The sequence below is a fragment of the Cibotium barometz genome, chromosome 51, assembly GCF_041138505.1.
Source record: "Cibotium barometz isolate CiBa-2024 chromosome 51, ASM4113850v1, whole genome shotgun sequence".
In the NCBI taxonomy this organism is placed as follows: domain Eukaryota; kingdom Viridiplantae; phylum Streptophyta; class Polypodiopsida; order Cyatheales; family Cibotiaceae; genus Cibotium; species Cibotium barometz.
Window position 1 is genome coordinate 24,237,656 of NC_141096.1, and position 19,890 is coordinate 24,257,545.

The window sequence follows — 19,890 nt, forward strand, 5'->3', positions numbered from 1 at the left end:
ATGAATCCATAAAAAAGTAGATGGATTAATTTGTGGAGTTTCCTCCGTGGTGTTGGATAAAGTAGATGGATTTTCTTATTAGAGATAAGCAATTAATGCATACTAAGAGAGGAGGACACGCGAACACTGCTGTGTGCTCACGTGGGTCGTATCGATTTGTGGCGATTTCTTGGTGGTGTTTGAAGTAGATGGTTTGATTTGTTAAAGAGGGGTAAGGTATGAGAGGAGGACGGACACTGATGTGTGGTGATGGGGGTGTAATTGAGTTGTGGCGATTCCTTGGTGGGGTTTGATGAAGTATAGGAGAGTGGATGGATTGATTTGTGAGGGATGTGCTGATGGGGGTGGAATTGAGTTGTGGCGATTCCTTGGTGGGGTTTGATGAAGTATAGAGGAGAGTGGATGGATTGATTTGTGAGGGATGATAAGCAGGGGGGCGAGGGATACAGGGAGAGGATGGGTGCGAGAGGGATGCTGGGGGTGGGATGCACATGGTGTTTGTGAGGGTATAATGGGGGTGGAGCTTTTGATAAAGGGAAGGGGGGGAGTACTAGTAAGCTAAGGGGGAGGCCAGGCTTTTCACAAAGGCAAGAGGTGCAAGCAAAATGGTCGTGGGGTGGGGTGTGAGAGGGCCCTCTTTCTTGTGTGTGTGTGTGGGGTTCCAGGTTGGCACAAGGTGAAAAGGGGGGGGGTGTTTATTATTGTTGTGAGCCTTTGTAACCACCTCAGACCCGGAACCTTGGCTTTGCTTTTATACCACCTTTTTCAGATACTTTCTCTCTCTCTTTGAGTGCGACACTCTCTGCTATAGTACCACTGCTGCCTCTGCCTATTCTGCACTCCCATTTCCAGCTCTCTCCCTCTCACCCATCCTGCGCCCTTTGCCCTAATTTCCTTCATTAATCAGGCCCTTGTTTCCTCATCTAGCCTAATTTTCTTTCTCTACGTAGGCTCTTTTTTCTTGCCCTCATCCAAGCAGGCCTTTTTTTCTCCAGGCTTTCTTTGACCTTGCCCCCATCGATCCAGCGATCAAATCCTCGATTTCGAATTTTTTCGCCTTCCACAACTCGCAACAGCAAAAGCTCGATCAAGGTCGCGCTGAAGAAGAGATGGATTCAGGCCTGAAAATCAGCTGATCTCCTGCTGCAGATCCAGGTAAGCTCGCTTTTGTGTGTGTGCCCCCGCAACGCTTCTGTCTGGAGTCAGTGCTATCGTTGAACTATTGCAGTTCATCTCGCTTTCTTGGACATTCTTCTTCTTCATCTCATAAAAAGGCGTCTGTTAAGTATGAACGATGAGACATAAAATTATGAGATCACATGTCGCTGACCACGGGAGAACGTTTTTCTCAACTGTGCTTCTTCCGTAGTTAGTCTCAGGCATGTTGTTTCTTTGAAGACCTCTTTCATTTTTGATGTTTCCCAAAAAAAAAAAAAAAAGATCTCAGGGATCAGTCCAAATTGTCTCCTTAGTAGAGATCTCCCAAAGAGATCGTTGCCTTTGAATTATGAAGAAACCATCTTCAACTAAATCAATCATGCTAAGCCAATGTGTTGTCGGTACTCGGTGCTAGTGCGGCCTGTAACAGATTAGGCCTATCGTTGGATTGGTCTTCTTTATGAACATTGAAGATAACTTACTTGTATAGGTTCTTGACGCTCTCCAATAGCCGCTAAACTACATATGAACGTTGATTGTATCCAAACAACTCCAAGGACCTTCACTACAATTGGAAACATTGCTGCAAGAGACAGTCTCCTATATGTCAAAATTTGGTTGGCGTTGAGGGCCATATATATTCGGACAAAAGGATTCCTACAGTGCCTCAGGAGTCAGGAGGGACTCAAGAACGCCTCATAGGCATGTACCTTATCTTAATTGTCACACTCACTCTGGTCTTTGTCCCTTTATTAATTAGGTCTCACAAAAGGCTAACACTCATCAAATCCTCTAGTTCCCCTTAGGCTGACATGCATTTTTTGATGGTGATGATGCATACAATCACTCTGGTTTTTATCCCTTTATCAAATAAGGCTTGCAAAAGGCCAACACTCATTTAATCTCTCATAGTTCTCCAGAAGTAAGACACTTGCATCCATGATGGCGATGCTCAACCCCCCTTCCCCCCCAAAACCCTCCCAACCCAAAAAAAGAAACCCATGATAAAATAAAATAAATAAAGTAAAACATGCTGGCCTTTTGTCCCCATATTTCATTTGTAAGTCTGAAGCCCCGAGTTAATCAACCTTCATGAGAAGGGAGGGTCTACTTTGTGTGGTGACGTTCTTGGTCTTGCTGAGCGTTAGAGGTTGAATCTTTCAATCAGTTAAATCACATGGCAAGCAGTAAGGCAAGTGGTCAACGCTGCTTTGCGCAGTGAAGAGCTGGTAAAACCTTTGTTAAGGACAATGGAGACATACACTAATTTAGCTAGTTGCTTTTTAGCTCTTTAGCAGCCATCGTTTGCTGTACTTTCCTTTTCAATACCCAATTCACATTGTGCATAACTTCTAAACTGCTAATGTAGGCTGGTCTTATTGAAGACATTAGTCAAATCTCTCTCTCCATTTAGCCCTTAACAGACTTTACATTTGACTTTGTAGCAGATCCAGATACTCATATCAAAGAGGTGCATGAGCAGCAGACTTTATGTACACACATGAGGGTTTCTGCTGGTGCCTAGGGCGTCTGTATCAGCTACAAGCTTAGGGATCTCCTACATAGCTTCCACTTTTCTATTAATTGAGTGTTGTTTTGTTATATTCCAGTGTCCACTGTGCATGTTTCAATCATACTTTTGATGTATTGCCTTGGTCTCAAAGGCCTTTTATAAGATAATTAATCACCTCCCCCCCACCCCTCCCAACCATTCCTGCAGGCCAGCTGAGAGCCCCCTCTTCTGGTTAGTAGTTTTTTCTTATCATTTCAAGTTCTCCCCCCGGCTGTGTTTGTAATGGCTGTTTATGCTGAATTATAGTCTCTTTATCTCATCAATAGTCATTTATTCTAATAAGTATCGGACACTCTTCAGTAAATTGAATCCTAGAGCTAAAAGAAATGAAATAACATACTTGTCTGAAAGAAAAGCATAGAAAGTTTTTTCATAGACTTGTGAAAAGAAAAGAAAAGGAAAAATGATTGCAACAACATTATAACATGACAGACCATGAACATCACAGAACTCGATCTGACTTTGATATGCAAAGCAAGTAACAAAAGAATTAGTGAAGCAAGGTTGTTGATGGGTTGACTTTCTTATTGTCTCTTTTTTTTACTTGAGATTTTTTGTTGTTCCCCTTTAAGTTGATCCCTTTGTGGTACTTATTTGCCATTATGGTTTTAGTTTGTACAAAGGTATTAGCCAATTTGTCAGATTGATGGTAAGTGTGTTTCAGTTTTGATTTGTTTTTTCCGCAGGCACGCGAGGTGAAGTTTCACGATAGTGTCGACGGTGACTCGTGGAACCTTGATTTTGAAGGGTCTATCTGTGACAATGGCAGTCTCGATGAAAAATGTAGATCCTGCCTTTCAAGGAGTGGGCCAGAAAGTGTATCCTTTGAATGTCTTTGTTGGGTTGAAGATTTTATACTTGACATTCAAAAAATCTGCTTTTTGTTGAAAGCTGTTTGCTAAACTTCTGGGATTTGATGGTTGGAATGATTGAAGTCTTTTCGTTGGTGACTTGGTTGGCTTAAGTTAAGTTTCTACCACTATCATTTTTGTAGAACACGGTCAAAGTTTTGTTCATGTGTATTTGTAATGTCACCAGAGTAGTGCTGCTTCCTTACATTGATTCACAGTGGAATGGATATCTGGAGAATTGAAGATTTTCAACCTGTTCCACTGCCAAAGTCCGATTTTGGGAAGTTCTATACTGGGGATTCTTACATAATCTTGAAGGTAGATATGAAGCTATGTCGCTGTGAAAGTCGAAAGTGAGTTAAAACTGGTTCATTCAAGGCTATCTTTTGTGTTCAACTAGAATAATAATTGTGCAACCCTTGTAGCACCAAACACTTGGACTCACTGAGGACATTGCTGGGATGTAGGCTGGATGAGATCATGGTTTGGACTTGCCGAGGACATTGCAGGGATGTAGGCTGAGATCATAGTCTGGACTTACTGAGGACATTGCTTGGCTGTAGGCTGAGATCATAGTCTGGACTTACTACTGTGAGGACATTGCAAGGTTGTCGGCTGAGTTCATAGTCACTGATAAACCTGGCTTTTTGGGGGGGGAAAACCTCTGAAATGTCTATTAAAGGGGCATTTTAAAAGATAAAAAAGCAACATGTGCAAAGGAATGGCGGCACATCAAGAACATTCGTGTTTAACTTACTTTTTGCTTGATACAGAATAGCTCTTGAGTAGACTGCAGCTTTGGAGGCTGAAATTTGATTTGTGGTACATTTTGACATATGAAATAGGCAATTCTAAAAACCTACCTGACTACAAAACGGGAAAGGAAAATTGTTTTTAAATGTTTCTGGTAAATGGCTGAGGTAGCAGCCAACAAAAAAGAAATTAGAAAGACATGCAGGCTAGGAAGGTGGATGTGGATGCATTAGAAGTGGAAAAAAAATGCTTGTCCATGGCAGAGGGCACAGCCAGCTTGCGCACCACAGCCCATAGGCAGCACCAACAGGAGGCAGTGCAACGGACAGCAGCAGGAGGGGGGGCATCCGCCAACAGGGTTCCCATCTCCTGCCTGCCACCCCTCCTTGGGCCCTAAGAGATGAACATAGCAAGGCGCTAAACGTAACCTTTATAGGCTTTTTATCTTCCACGCTTCTCAACAAGTGGGACAAATATGGCCACCTTCCAATCCATGTGGCACTCCCACCTGGCTATGCGATTTTGCCTCCAGCACCCCCCCTCCAATTGCTCCATGTGAATCATAGGAGGGAAGCAGCCTAGGGGTCAAATCAGACCCTGCTTTGATACCATGCTGGAAGACACACTGCCAGCTCGCATACTATAGTGCACGGCCAACACCAGTAGGAGGCAGCGCAATCAGGGGGAAGGGTTGTCCACTGGCAAGGCTCCCATCTCCTGCCCGCCACCCCTCCCCTCAAAAATGGGCCTGGGGAGATGAACGTAGCACGGTGCCAACCTAGACTTTATAGGCTCTTCATCTTCCACAGTTCTCTACATGTGGGACAATCATGGCCGCCTCCTAATCCACGTGGCACTCCCCACCTAGCTACGCGATTTTTCCTCCAACAGTCCAAGCTTTTTATAAAATTTTTACATGGGAATGCTATAAATAGACCCAAACACACAAGACAACATATCGAGAATAAGATTCAGGCCCAAATTCTCATTTCAGAGGAGCTCAACAAAAAAAATCTAGCACGAAAGAGAATAAAAGACGCGTGAACGAGCGGAAGAGGTAGCCTCTGAGGCGGTTGAATCAGAAGGGAAAATCTTTGATGTGACCAGAAAAATGAGTAGCTGATGGAAAAGTAGATGGAGGTGATTGAATGGGAGAGGGCTTCTACTATTGTTGGTGCCTGGATGCTACACTCATGGAGGTTAGGAAGAAAACGTTTTAGAGATGGTTGAGCATGCTTAGAGAATAGGGAAGGACCCCAATAAAGAGAGTGTGATACCTCTGTGCCTATGTGCAAGTGAATGAAGAGAGAGAGAGAGAGAGAAGTGGAAGAGAGATACATGCACAGGCTGTGTTGACTTGTGGGTCCAATCATTTTGTTACGAGTAGACTAACTAGCTGGACCAATCCTATCAATAGGTGTGGACTAACTACCAAGTCCTTGGCTCCTCCTAGGATAGCAGTTCTTTCGCCTCTGCAATTATGCTTATTTTTGAGGGGCTTTTATATTCTATGGGAGCCGATAATCCATATAGACACTTATACAACCTTCTCCAGGTCAATCTGCACGTTTTTGCACTTTTGCAAGGTGATGCTCTAGTGAAAGCTGTAGAAGGCCCCTTTTCAGCTTTGAAGTTTGACTTGTGAGAATTTAAACATCTATCAGCCAATACATGTCTCATTGACCAAGTAGACAATCATGATTATTTGAACAGGAGGAAGTGGCGTGACAACTTTTGGTCTTCTCCATGTACCCCAATTATGTACAAAATTGCACCCAAATATTCTCAACTTCTTTCAAGGGAAATGACGAAGAATCAATTTATATTAACTGCCGAAAGATGAATACAGCAGATGGCTGCAGTCCCCTCACCACATACGTCCTTTGTGTGGACTGGAGCCTAGATGTTTAAGCAGGATCTGTTAATGGAGGCTGAAGTGGCTGATTCATTTATTGTCCAGTAATAAAGCCAGTCTTCTTGTGTCCATTACTTTGTTAAATGAGATTAGTTTTTACTCGTTTCCAACAATGTACATATTTAGACATCAATGCATCCTTTTCAAAGTCTTGATGGTTTCATGGAAATTTGATCCCGTGCGGTCTCTTACCAATCTTGGCCCATTTTGCGTGTTGAAGGGGTGGCCACGGCCACCTGTTATAAATGCTAACATAGTTTTTGCAAATGTACGGCAGACAACTGCCTTGAAGAATGGAGCTTACCATTATGATGTTCACTTTTGGCTTGGAAAAGCAACCAGTCAGGTATCCGCACCTTTTTTTTCTGTTGTAATTTTTTTCTACAAAAGTGAGTGATTGCTTTCTAAACTAAAGTTCAGCCTGAACAATTCTCTTATCTTCAATGGGTACGTGTGAAGGATGAAGCTGGCACATCAGCAATCAAAACTGTTGAACTTGATGCTGCCCTAGGAGGTCGTGCTGTGCAGTACAGAGAAGTGCAGGGTCATGAAACAGACAAGTTTCTTTCATATTTTAAGCCCTGCATTATACCCCTTGAAGGAGGGGTTGCTTCTGGTTTCAAAAAAGTAGAAACTGAGAAGTTTGAGCCCCGGCTTTATATTTGCAAAGGAAGACGTGTTGTGAGAGTCAAACAGGCAAGCACACAATCTTGGAATTGTGGAGAATTTATTTGTCTCTGTATTTGTTAGAAAGAGGTGTGAAACATGTGGGCTTCTGCTTATGGCATGGACAAATGTTTTTATTTTTTTATCAGATTAGTGATGGAGACCTTTCAGCTTTTACCCTTTCTGTTTTTTCCAAGCCAAAGCTAAATTTCATATTATTATGTTTGCAGGTCCCTTATTCCCGATCATCACTCAATCATGATGATGTTTTCATTTTGGATACGGAATTCAAGATATACCAATTCAATGGATCAACCTCCAATATTCAGGAACGAGCCAAGGCATTGGAGGCCGTACAATATATAAAGGACACTTACCATGACGGAAAGTGTGAGGTTGCAGTTATTGGTAAGGACTTGCAAATAACCTTCAAGAAGTTTATTATGGTGTATGGTTTTTACATTGTGCAGGTATCTGACATGATTTGGATAATAGTGTTCATTTATTCATGATGAGTGTTTGTGTTCTTTACTAGATGATGGCAAGCTTGTTGCTGAAGCTGATACAGGGGAATTCTGGAGCTTATTTGGAGGCTTTGCACCAATTGGAAAAAGAGCAGCATCGGAAGATGATAATCTTTCTGAAGCTTCTACTGGAAAGCTTCACATGTAAGCATTTTGACATTGGGAGTGGCATGTTGTTTACAATTCAAAAATGGGATTGATTATGGTGAAGGGTATAGATTAAACAACATAATTAAGGTGGAGTATACCACACTAAGAACTCCATAAGAGATAGAGAGAGGTGCTTTAATCTAGTCTCTCATTGAGACCACAAGGTGCCAAACATGTGAAAGCCCAAATGCCTCCACTTCTTGCCCATTTGCTATGAGCAACACACAAGTGCATGCTCCTCTTCATGCACACACATGGACTCCCAAATGAGTCCATAAACTCGCTTGTCACAACCAAGCAAACATGCACCTTCTCGTCCTCATTGCCATATGCAAGGAACATGAGATTCGCAAATCCCATCACAATGTCACATAGCAACCCTTCCAACTTGAGCAAATCCATGCTCAACCGAAACTGAAATGAGGCAAAAACTTCACAAATTACCTCCAGAAATCTCCTTGGCAACTTCTTTGTTGACAATGAAGACTCCATAGCCTTCATACTTGCTGAAATCTCCATTTTCAGCTTCTTTGGGCAGCACCATAATCTCCAAATTTTCATGGGCATAATCTCTCTCCAAATGCAATACTAATGACAATGAGTGTGCTGATTTTTTTTCATAATAAACTGAAAATAATGCTTAATCAAAGAACTCATAACCAAGAAAAACTATACATAAATATTCACCATGACCAAGAGCCCACCCAAGCTTCGATACCATGTTAACAATCCAAAAATGGAATTGATCATGGTGAAGGATATAGATTAAGCAACATAATTAAGGTGGATTATACCACACTAAGAACTCCACAAGAAAGAGAGAGAGAGAGAGAGAGAATGCACACTCAATACTCAATTCTATTGCTTATCACAAATGAACCATACAATAATATAGGCTCTCTAGCCTTATCCCACTTTACACATCATCATCCATGTGGCACTCCCTTTTCCACTTCTTTTGGTCGACACTCATACACCATTCAATATTACATGTGGCATTCTTATCTTGCCACAATATCTTCTCTAGTCTTATCCCACTTTACACATCATCATCCATGTGGCATTCCCTTTTCCACTTCTTTTGGTCAACACTCATACACCATTCAATATTACATGTGGCATTCTTATCTTGCCACAATATCTTGCACCTCTAGGGTGCTTTTCCACATACACACAACATCACGATTACATCTCTCAACACCCTCTCTTAATCGAGGTGTTCCACAACTCACCCATCACCCATATCAATGTAGTATTGCACAACCGCAATCGCTACCTCTCAACACATGTGACTATTTATATAGAAGTAAGTTGATGAGCTCATTCACACATGCAAATCACACATCTTGGAATTGTAGGCGTGCTGAATGATGGACCTTTTTCATCCTAAAATGGATTGTTGAAGTGGAATTATTATGAAAAGGGGACCCTTATGAAAAGACATAGTGTTTAATACTTTCTTACTCTCTAATATTTGCTATTAATTTTGAGTTGAATTTAAGTCTTCTTTGCAATGAGAAGGGGACTAGATGTGTAACTATACGACTATCGTACATGACCACGAGCACTCTTTACTGTCTGTTTAATTGGCACCGTGATTAAGGTCCCCTACCTTGTGACGGAGTCTAGAATCAAGGTTGAAAATCTAATGTGTGGCCTAATGCAGATTGGTTATGGTAGACCAACGAGGTGCAAGATGTGGGTATTTTAGGTCATGGCTATAAGTTTTTAGCAGCAACTGCTGCTTGTATCTACAAACAATTTTACATTAACCTTATGCTGTTTTATGTAATGTTAAAAAGAGAATGAAAATTGGAGATAGCAACCACTGGAGTCACCTCTGTTTTTTGTGGCAAGGATTTAAGAGGCTGCAAAGAAAAGCGAATTGCTACTTTTGCAAACTTACAATTTAGTAAAGAGCCCATTAAAAGGTGGGTAACCTGTGAGCACACAAATGCAGAGAAGGCTAATGGGGTCCGACAACCTAGAGGTGCAGATGAAGCCTTGCATTTTTATCATCAATATGGGTAGGGGCAGACATAAATGTAATTCTTAGATCTAAAATGAAAAGACCAAAAAATAGGGGAGGCTCCACAAGGAACACTCGTTGTTTACATCTACATCCTAATTATTATATGCATTGCTTAATCCTTTGTGATTCCTAGAAGTGTTTACCTGTTTTCTGGCGTTTTGGTCCTGTGTGCTATCTGGATTATTTTATTGTTTGGACACGAGTGCTATAGTCTATGTGATCACTGCAAATTTGTAAAAATGCTCACCCTTTTCTCTATTCACTTTATCTTTGCTCCCTTTGTCCATGCAATTTGGGAAATTCTTTTGAAGCAACAGTTGTGGCTTCAGTTTGATTACTTCTTTGTTTCTTGATCCTAGGCTTTGCCTGATTTTGAAGCTTATGCAAGCTTTTGACGGTGAAGGTTTTTTTTTGCTGAATATAAGGTGTTCATTTGAATTTTTGACAGTATGTTTTTTGTTTTTTAACAGTGTGGAAGAGGGACAACTGAATCCTGTAAATGCTTCACCCCTAACCAAAGGAATGCTAGAGTCAAACAAATGCTATGTACTTGACTGTGGATCTGAAGTTTTTGTATGGATGGGCCGCATTACTTCTCTTGAAGAAAGGAAGGCAGCAAGTGTGGCTGCAGAGGTAAGATGATCTGCTTTGTTGAATTCACGCTAGTGCCGGAAATCAGCTGAAAATGTAGAGTTATGTTTGACCTTGCAGGAATTCCTTTCGTCTCAGAAAAGACCAAAGCATACACTCATTACAAGGGTCATCCAAGGTTTTGAGACATTACCATTCCGTACAAATTTTGATGCTTGGCCTCTAGGTGGTGGGGCTGCTGTCTCTGAGGATGGAAGAGGCAAAGTTGCAGGTGGTTTCCTGTTGAATTAGACAATTGACTATCTTGACTAAAATTGTGTTAGTAGGTTTGGTTGACCCCTTATCAAGTCTTTGTTTTGTCTGGCAGCTATGTTGAAACAGCAGGGAGTCAATGTGAAAGGCCTTTTGAAAGGAGCTCCAAATAAGGAAGAAATTCCACCTCTGTTTGATAGCAATGGAAAGCTTGAGGTGACTTTTTTTCTTGACAGATGGAGACAATGGATTTCTTACATAGTTACATGGACTTTTAGGCTTGTGCTAATTTGGAGCTTTGACAATTCAGGTGTGGCGAATCAATGGCTCTGCTAAAACTGCTGTTGCTTCAGCAGATATTGGCAAGTTTTTTAGCGGTGATTGTTATCTAGTGCTATACACTTATCCTGGGGACCGGAAAGATGAGTACTTCCTTTGCTACTGGATCGGAAAACTAAGTACTGAGGTGTGTACGCCTTACCTGCGTTTTACTCAAACTTTGTTTCACCTTGCTTTTACGGTTTCCTTGTCATACCGTTGTCTCATTGAAGCAGGTGGTAGAATTTTTTTCTACTGCTCTATACAATGCTTCAATTGGAATGATTGCTTCTTGAGTTACTGACCAGCTAGAAGAAACCAATGGAATAGAAGAGCCAAGATTCTGGCTGTATGCTGTGTGTGTGTCATTCGTTGGCTTTCGGCAGTGCTGCCATCTCTCATGAATGACTTACTTTGCTACTTGCATTGTCTGCATGGTTGTTTGGCAGAACCATTTTATGTAGCAAGTTGTCGTAACATTGATGGCCAAGCAGCATTTGTTTTGTGGTATGGATGATATGGCACTGAATGTACAGGCATGCCTTGTGGCAAAAAATGTTAATGGTTTTGTAGCAGGCCCATTCTGCTTCAAACAAACCTTGTTCCACTAATCTGCCCCACTGCCTTTTTTTCCCCGGAAAAAAGATCCTTCTATTAGTTAATGAAAAAACAGCCACAAAGTGCTAGATACAACCACGAAGGGCTAAATACAAGCTCACCTCATTTAAGGGTGGGAATCAAATGATCAAAGGGGAAGAGACGCTTCTCCTTTGGATGGCCGCTTTGTGAGGAGAAGGCTATCTCATAAAGGGAAAGCGGGGGTGGGAGGGGCAACCACACAGGTGGTCTGTAATGCCAAGTGGGATCACCACCTCTATCCGTGAGAAATGGGCCAGGCCTCTATAGCCTCAAGAAACCTTCCTGTTGCTTCCGCATGCGGTCAAAACCTCCCTGTAGCTTCCCCCACTGACCGCGGAGGGTGTGAATGATATCGAGCCATATGCTCCCGATGGACTTAGCCGGGGGAGTGTGTGTACCTTCTATGGCCTCGCTGCATCTAGCTCGCCAAATGTGCCAGGTTGCTATGCTACTGCAAATCTCCCATCTTTGGGACTCTGCCCCACTGCTTTTCTTGCATCCCTCCAGAGATGGAATATCCCATAGCTGCTTAAAATAGACCTTTTGCCACTAATCTACCCCGTTGCTTCTCTTTGCATCCTTGGAGCTGTTCTTCTATTTGGAGATAGAAGATAACCACTCAACTTCCATTTTCAAGCCTGTTCACTGGGTCCAGGTGTTTCTTTTTGCAAAACTAGGGGTTCTTTTTCCCATCAGGACTCAGCCTTGTGTATGAAAATTATGCTCATGACTAGCTCAAAAGAATAGTGATAGCATTCAGTTCCTCTATACCCTGTAGTGTTGCATACTTGGGGTGCAGCTTAGGCCTTAATGCAAGACAGAAGGGGGAAGATTGAAGCACGCATTTATAGGATTTCGAAGGAGAGTGCAGCCATAGGTGCCAACTAACCTGTGCTTCAAGTGAAGGATCCTGAAATGTTTTTTTACTAGCTATCTCAAGGTGGCTTAGCAGCAGTGGGAGCAGAAGATGTAGGGCATGTGTCAATTCTTGTGGAAGGGTAGAGACTATTGAGGAGTGGTTCACTCATACAAGCAATAATAGCTGGGAGAGGCAGGCACCTTGTTTACCAGGTGTGCTTAATTGCAAAGACAGTTTTTCTTAGAAAGGCTTGTTACAATTCGTAAGTTCAGATTTTTCTGACCTTATATATGAAGATATATAAAAGTTAAAATTGCAGTCAAAAAGACCTCAAGGCACTAGAGTTGGTTAGTGTGGATTTTCGAGGAATTGATCTTTAGTATCGGTGATTATGAGAAGTTTTTATTCTGCGTACATTTGCAGGGGCTCCTTAGCATCCTGATTGTTTCTATTAAAAGTTGTAAATTTCCTTCCTGTAACCTATCAAAATTCTTACATCTTATGGTTGGAGGTCCTATGCTTTCTGTAGTATTATCCCTTCCAAACATAAGTACGTGATACGTGTACAAGATGTGGAATTGAGCAAGGATGAAGGTTTGGGACTAGCTAAAGATAGATTTAATAGCTGTTAGAGGATTGCCTCAGGTGTTTGCTCACCATCAATGTTTTCAAGAACTCAGGGGAATCAGAAAACCTCTCTCTCTCTCTCTCTCTCTCTCTCTCTCGTTACTGCCTCCATCCATGTCTTTCTTTTTCCTGTCTAATGTGTTTTCCAGCTCTACAGTTCATTGAGCAAGATGCCTTTTGTTATGTAGGAGGAGCAAGCTGCAGTCTCTCGTCTAGCAAGTCAAATTGCGAATTCATATAAAGGACGACCTGTGCAGGTTAGTGGTTCCCGATTGTAATTGCTAGTTCTTCGCTACCCATAACTCCTCTTCTGCTCTTTGGAGGCTGAGAAAAGTGAAGCTTTCATTACTGAGCAGGTTGAATTCGACAAGATCTAGTATATTTACCTACTGATTCTCCTTTTGTATTAGGGACGCATTGCGGAAGGAAAAGAACCTGCTGAGTTTGTTGGATTGTTCCAGAATTTCTTTCATTTAAAGGTTGTACCTTTGGCATATTGTCAATTTTGATTGCTTTAAACTATATGTGATTTGAGTCACAAGACATTATTCTTTTAAGGCACTTGGGACTTTTCAGGAAGCACAAGAATTTAGTAGTGTTTTCTTGTTGCTTTGCAGGGTGGGTTGAGTTCAGGATACCAAAAAAAAGTTGCCGATCAGGGTTTAGCTGATGATACTTACAAAGATGATGGAGTAGCTCTCTTTCGGGTCCAAGGGACAGGTCCTCATAATAGCAAAGCTGTTCAAGTTGACCTGGTCAGTCTTCAAGCTACTTGTTAGCTATCTTTTAAATGGCTGTAGGCTATAGACATCCTGGTTGCTAGGCCCAGTTATTACTGGATTGTCTTTGGCTGCATGCTTCTGGAGGCACCCTAGTATGGGCATGGTAGAGACGTCATCATTTTCCCTGTAAGAAGTGGGAATCTTTGCACAATGACCGATATGGTTAATGAAAACTTATCCAAACAGCTAGATGGTGGATAAGAATAATGGCTTGCTAATCTAGAGCAGATGCTTTATGATGCACCCTTAAAGCCTTTGGGATGCCTGTGCAACATGCTTCTCAATCATTGTTTTTATCTTAATCTTCTAATTTGCACCTCAATCAAGCATTGAGTCTTTTAAGCCAGAAATAACACATCATATATGAATAGGGAGCTTATGCTTATAATGTAATGTTGTTTAGGTTGAGCAATGCTCCTACACCTCGGTATAACAATGAACACGGGAAAACCACTTGAGTGGGTTTCAACACACATGAAGGTGAAGCTCAGCATTTACCGAGCCTTGCAATGTGAATTCATGTCCAACAAGCCTGCTCTCTTCCCATGATTCCTTGGTTGATAGTTTATCCAGCTTTGATTTAACCTAAGAAAGTCTGGGAGCAGGGCCTTATTATATGTGGTAACATCCTACTTGTCTTTGTTCTATGTCCAAGCTACAGATTGTGCTCCTTTTTTAAATCCAATTTCTCCTTTTTGTTGTTTTATTCTTTATGTTTCCACAGTGCTTTTGTCAGAGGCTTAGTTATTTGTGTTGCAAGCCAGTAGGAATTTAGGTGGGGTCACTGGTGCCACTGGCATTGTGTGTGACAATAGGTTGTGCCAAATGAGGCATTTTGCTCCATAAGGTTCATGTGATGACCACTTTGTTTCTCCTTCCTAAAGCTGCAACTTCAGCTACTATGCTGTTCTGTGTGTATTTGTATCTTGATGTTAGTTAGGTGTTTGTTATGGATGGAATTAATAAGAGGCCTTACAGCATCTTTTCTGTAAGTTTAGTTTCTGATTTAAAAAAAGGTTTGATACTGTGTTTTTTTCTCCAATTCTGTTCTATATTGTTTTCCAATGACATGATGCCCTTGAGTAATGTTCACGACCTCGAGCATATGACCTCTTTTCGTATGTTTCAGGATGCAGCAAGCTTGAATTCACCGTACTGTTACATCTTAAAAAATAACGCATCACTTTTTATATGGAACGGAAATTCAAGCACTTCAGAAGAGCACCAGTTAGCAGTCAAAATGGCTGAATTTCTGAAGGTACGATCTTTCAGAACCATGTATAATCTTCTCATTCTTGACTTGAGAGAGAGGGTGGGTAGAGGAAACAATGATCTCTCTCTTGGTTGCATGCTACTTTGATATTGCAGAATCTATGCTTACTTTGATTGCTATGTTCTCTTCCAACTGATTCAGCCGGGGACCACACCTAAGATATTGAAAGAAGGCTCAGAACCAGCAACATTCTGGAATCCTTTGGGTGGGAAAAAGAGCCATCCAAATTATCGTGAATCCAAGGAAACCAGCAAAGATCCTCGCTTGTTTGCCTGCTCTTTGGTCAAGGGTGCGTGCTTTCAACCACTTTTTGGAAACTTTCCTGCATCAGCATGTCAGGGGCTTAATAATATATAAACCTTTGTGTGATAGTCAGGATGCGCATTGTTAATACATCTTAGATCAGTCTTTGAATCATTTAAAATATCATATTTCTCTCTTTCTACAACAATTAGTGATTGACTTGCATTGATATAAGAACACTTATAATTTTTTGTCATGCTTTTCATGGTGGCTTGTATGGGACGATGACAAATACAGGGAAGCTGGAGGTAAGGGTTGGGGTTGAAATAGCTCTTGTTAGGATACATATTGTTAGTGTGGTGGTTTGTTTGTTAGGAATATCATGAATATGAAAGCTCTTGTTGGGTCAATGCATTTTTATGGTGGCTTACCTACTTCTTGTTCCCAGAATATCTGATTCGAATGTTGTGAAATGTTATAGGTCACGGAGGTGTTCAATTTTGCACAAGATGACCTGTTGAGTGAAGATGTGATGGTTCTTGATACATATACTGAGATTTTTGCATGGGTTGGTCAAAACACAGACTCTAAAGAGAAGCAGCAGGCCTTTGACATTGCTCAGGTGTGTGATTTGTGTTTAGAATGGAGATTCAGTGTCTTGTATCTTTTCCTTACATATATGAGGTGGTTGTAGAAATACTTGGAAAGAGCAGCTGCACTTGAAGGGCTTCCTGAGAACATCCCAGTTTTTAAAGTGACTGAAGGAAATGAGCCCTTTTTCTTCACCAAGTACTTCAATGATTGGGACCCAGTCAAAGCAGCAGTAAGTGCTTCAAACACAGAAAGCCATTTTTCAAGGTTATTCAAAGGCCACTTACACATAAACCACCCATTCCTTGCTGTCAGAGTATCTGATGATGGGCAGGGGATGGCTGCTTATGGAGGGGCAGTAAAGCCCCCCATCCATTGCCTGCCTGTCCAAATTTTCTGGATTGTTTTGTAAAGGCCCTAAGTTTATATACTTACACTTTCAAACATTGTTAACAAGACGTATGTGAAACTTGTGGAAAATTTCTCTCAATGTGTCGTAGCTAAAGCTTATGCTATTGGTAATGTTGAATAAAAATCACATTGGAGGTGTTTATAATCGTAGCCAAGCCTGATGCTGAAAAATTTCTTCTAATAACACTTTTCATTGCCAGGTGCAAGGAGATTCTTTTCAGAAAAGACTCTCTGTTCTGTTGGGGCGACCTGCTCAGGCATCGGAGGTGAGTTCATTCAAGACTTTCAGAGGCACTGTAAATGTTTTGAGGATAGGGAGGCTAATGGCCGTTTATTATGTATCAATATGTTTTCATAATCTAGGTTCTCAAGAGGCGCACAGCATCAGTTGAAGGAATAGAGACTGGATCCCTTGCAAAGATGTCACTTTCACCTGCTAAGCTACAGGGAAGTGTAGAATCCAGTGGGGCCACGCAAAGAGCAGCGGCTATGGCAGCATTGTCATCTTCCTTGAATGATTCTAGCATTGCAGATCCCCCAAGACCAGCTATAAAACCAATCAGGGTCAGGCTGCCATCCACCGAAATTCTGGACAAGCTTCCATCTAAGAAAGAGGCAAAAGGAGAGAGTCCTAAAGGTAGATTTATGTATTGTTAAGGGATTTCCATAATATTTCTCTTTGTTGAGATTAAACAAGACAAAGTAAGGTGCCGAAAGTCTAATGAGGCTTTCCAAACGTTTTTCAATGTGCAGAATCCATTATGTCTGAAGCAGAAGATAATGCCAAGACAGAAGATAGCTCTACGGTAGACAATGATTTGGAAAGTGTTCAAGTGAGCCAGAATGGAGACAAGGTGGTACAACCTTCAGAATTCATTAGCTATGAAAGACTAAAAGCCAGATCAGATGATCCAGCTCCTGGTGTGGATCCGAAGAGGAGAGAGGTGAGTGTAAGGATCCTTGCAACTTGTTGATGCAGTCTTTTGATGCCTAACTTGTTGAACTTGATGAGCTATCATTTGAGATGTGTGGCGCAATTTCTTAGAGTAGTCTAATTTGAGGGCTTTCCTTCTACCTGTTGCTGTTCAGTCTTACCTTTCACCTGAAGACTTCAAGAAGGTTTTTGGAATGGAGTCCAACCAGTTCTATGAGCTGCCAAAGTGGAAGCAAGACATGCAGAAGAGGGCGCTTGATCTGTTCTAAGGGATTTCGTGTTTTGATTTTTTGAACTTGCATTTACATGTGCTTGTATGCATTCACATATGCTTGTATCAGTCAAAAGTGATGGATTTTTTTGCTAGTTTAGAGGTCTGTCATTCATTCATGATGTCAATAACGTTTAGCATAGCCATGTGATACTAGTTTAACCGAGTGTTACAGCAAGCATATTACTACAGAAGATTATGTACTGCTTGAGCCTGTTCTACATCTAGGTGCAAAGGGGCCATCTCGGCTCAATTTTTATCTCCTAAGTATGAGAATGAGCATTCTTTGGCGTTGCCTTGTAATCGAGTTATGTTAAGAGGCTATTTTTCAAGGCCATGTATACAAAATACCTTTTGTGTAATATAAACTAGTGTCTTTACATGAATATTGCATTCTCTTTACTTTCTACATTCTCAAGAGGTGACTTGGGACCCAAGTTCCTATTGTATGGATTCACTGTGGGAAATGGTTGTTCTAGCCAAGTTTGTATCCTTGCAGATGCAGAATTTTCAGTAGGGCTTCATTGTGATTTGCGTTTCTCACACATGGCATGATATCACATATTGAATGCACCATCAGTCAATGTTTGCCGCTTAGAATGTGGTTGTAGGTTTATTACGGGTGCCATCACATGCCACAAGAGGTTATATTTTGCCCAAAAAGTGTTGAAATTTCACTTTTAGGTCATTCAAGCTTGTAAACCACAGTTAAAAGCTTGCTTAAACTATTTTAGGAGGCATACATGGTACTGATAATTATGTTATCTTTCAAAGGTTTAGAGCCTTATAAGGCTAATGTAAGCTGCACTTCACAATGGACAGTTTTTCAATTCCTCATGCTCCTGCAAAGATGAGACACCCGTGTGTCTGTATTGAAAGTATATGCTACTAGTGAAGAGTGTGTGATGGTCACTTTTGTGATTGCAAGATTTCCTTTTTTCGGAATGGTTGGTGTGCCATTTGTGGTTGATTCTTGCACCATGGGGGATCCTAATAGGACCTTGCTTGATGTGGGTGAGGAGGTACATAAAAGTCACAAATAGGCGATTAGGAGTTAACCCTGAAGATAGCTCCCAAACCTAGATGCTTTTTGTCCTATATAGTCTAATTGATAGTCATGGGAAGTAAATGACGAGTTGCCTATGCTATTCGAACTGATTAGAATGAATGTTTGTGTCCCAATGTGTGTATAATGTTACCATACTTGTGAATGACAGATGATTAATGTTGTCTTCTTTCTTTTTTCCAAGGTGTCTATCACAGTGGGCGTTGCAAACGCACTGCACATGGCATAACATGAATGAACATGAATGCACTCATCCCTGACCCCTCTATTGGTATGCATTAGTGAGCCGCATGAAAGTATTCGGTTCAAAATACTTGATCTCATTCCCAGCCAGTATGTGGATCAAATGTGGATCTTTGTTTATGTACAGCTTGTCTGCCCCTTAGGATTAACAGAAAGATTAGTATTTACCACGGTACAATCTTGTTGATAGACTGTCTCTACTAATAGACTTGGGGTCAAATGTGGATTTTGTCTACATATAACTTGTAGGTACGTTAGGATTAGCATAAAGATTAGTATTTACAACCACAAGCTTCAGATACTCACATGACTAGTACTTATATTTTACCTATATTTTAGGATTACAAGTTGTTCAAATCAAGAGCCTATCTTAGCCTTGTCGAATCATGTGTCATTGGACCTCGACTTAGAGCCACAATAATTGCAACTTCCCAATGTGGGTTCACTAGCTTGTCCGTCGCGTCCTCACTCCATTGTCACACCAGAATACTTCTTTGTCGGTGGGTAACATTAGAGTTCTCTATGCCTAGCTAGAAGCAAAAAGAGAGATTCTTTGCGATGCTTCTCTCTTGCAAAGGAGGGGGAAGAAGAAGAAGCTAATGCAAGAGGGAGACCTACAAACAAACGTATCTAGCAAGAGAAGAGCTCACCGAGTATTTTGCAAAGGAATGATTATGTATTGCTTAGTTTCAAAAATAACATATATTTAAGTTACTAGTTTTCACTCTAGGGTGACTAAACTTAAAAATGTTCCAATGTTACTAGTCTTAAGTATGTACATGAAGTCTAGACTTTCCCTATTCGTCATTAAGCTCAAGGTAAGGCCACGTTATATGTTTTAGTTTCGTCTTACAAAAGATAAGTTCCCTTCGAGCATGGTAAATGGCAAAGTGTCTTATGATAGGTCAGGTGGGTGAAACTTCAAACTATGTTAACCTATGGAATGATTAACAGACACCCTTTCCTAATGATGAGAGAACATCCTCGTGTCAACTAAGTTGGTGGTGAAGTTGTTGCCATGATAGAAAGGTATGGATGGTCCACGATATGCCATGAAGTGCGAGGTTAAGTGGTATGGTTTGGGATCGATGTGCAGTCAGATGGAGGTCGTATTGGTGATAAGCTTTGGTAGTCCTGGTGGTAGGTATCTTGTTAAGGTGGCGTCAAA

The 19,890-nt window shown here is 41.2% G+C and overlaps 1 protein-coding gene across 3 annotated transcripts; it reads left to right on the forward strand.

The window, feature by feature from the left end:
* Positions 1-727: 727 nt before the first annotated feature.
* On the forward strand, positions 728-17,799 carry LOC147609452 (villin-2-like). Of its 3 annotated transcripts, none has more exons than XM_086787459.1 (23): positions 728-1,155; positions 3,396-3,549; positions 3,801-3,900; positions 6,528-6,596; positions 6,710-6,946; positions 7,147-7,324; positions 7,452-7,584; positions 10,093-10,255; positions 10,334-10,484; positions 10,581-10,681; positions 10,776-10,931; positions 13,097-13,165; positions 13,319-13,387; positions 13,526-13,663; positions 14,820-14,948; positions 15,105-15,252; positions 15,504-15,514; positions 15,688-15,828; positions 15,901-16,029; positions 16,409-16,474; positions 16,572-16,845; positions 16,962-17,152; positions 17,298-17,799. In XM_086787459.1, the coding sequence occupies exons 2-23, from the start codon at positions 3,494-3,496 to the stop codon at positions 17,409-17,411; spliced, it is 2,823 nt and encodes a 940-aa protein (XP_086643585.1). In that variant the 5' UTR covers positions 728-1,155; positions 3,396-3,493; the 3' UTR covers positions 17,412-17,799. The 3 variants fall into 3 exon arrangements, with proteins under 3 accessions (XP_086643585.1, XP_086643586.1, XP_086643584.1); XM_086787460.1 differs by having other exon boundaries at positions 730-1,155; positions 2,607-3,549; XM_086787458.1 differs by having other exon boundaries at positions 748-1,155; positions 3,418-3,549.
* The last annotated feature ends 2,091 nt before the right edge of the window (positions 17,800-19,890 follow it).

What these genes read in the sequence shown, in the direction of transcription:
- LOC147609452 (XM_086787459.1), top strand. Translation starts at nt 3,494, where the DNA reads ATGGCAGTCTCGATGAAAAATGTAGATCCTGCCTTTCAAGGAGTGGGC. An exon ending in ATTCTTACATAATCTTGAAG is followed by an intron (nt 3,901 to 6,527) that starts GTAGATATGAAG and finishes AATGTACGGCAG; the next exon opens with ACAACTGCCTTGAAGAATGG. An exon ending in CAGCAAGTGTGGCTGCAGAG is followed by an intron (nt 10,256 to 10,333) that starts GTAAGATGATCT and finishes TTGACCTTGCAG; the next exon opens with GAATTCCTTTCGTCTCAGAA.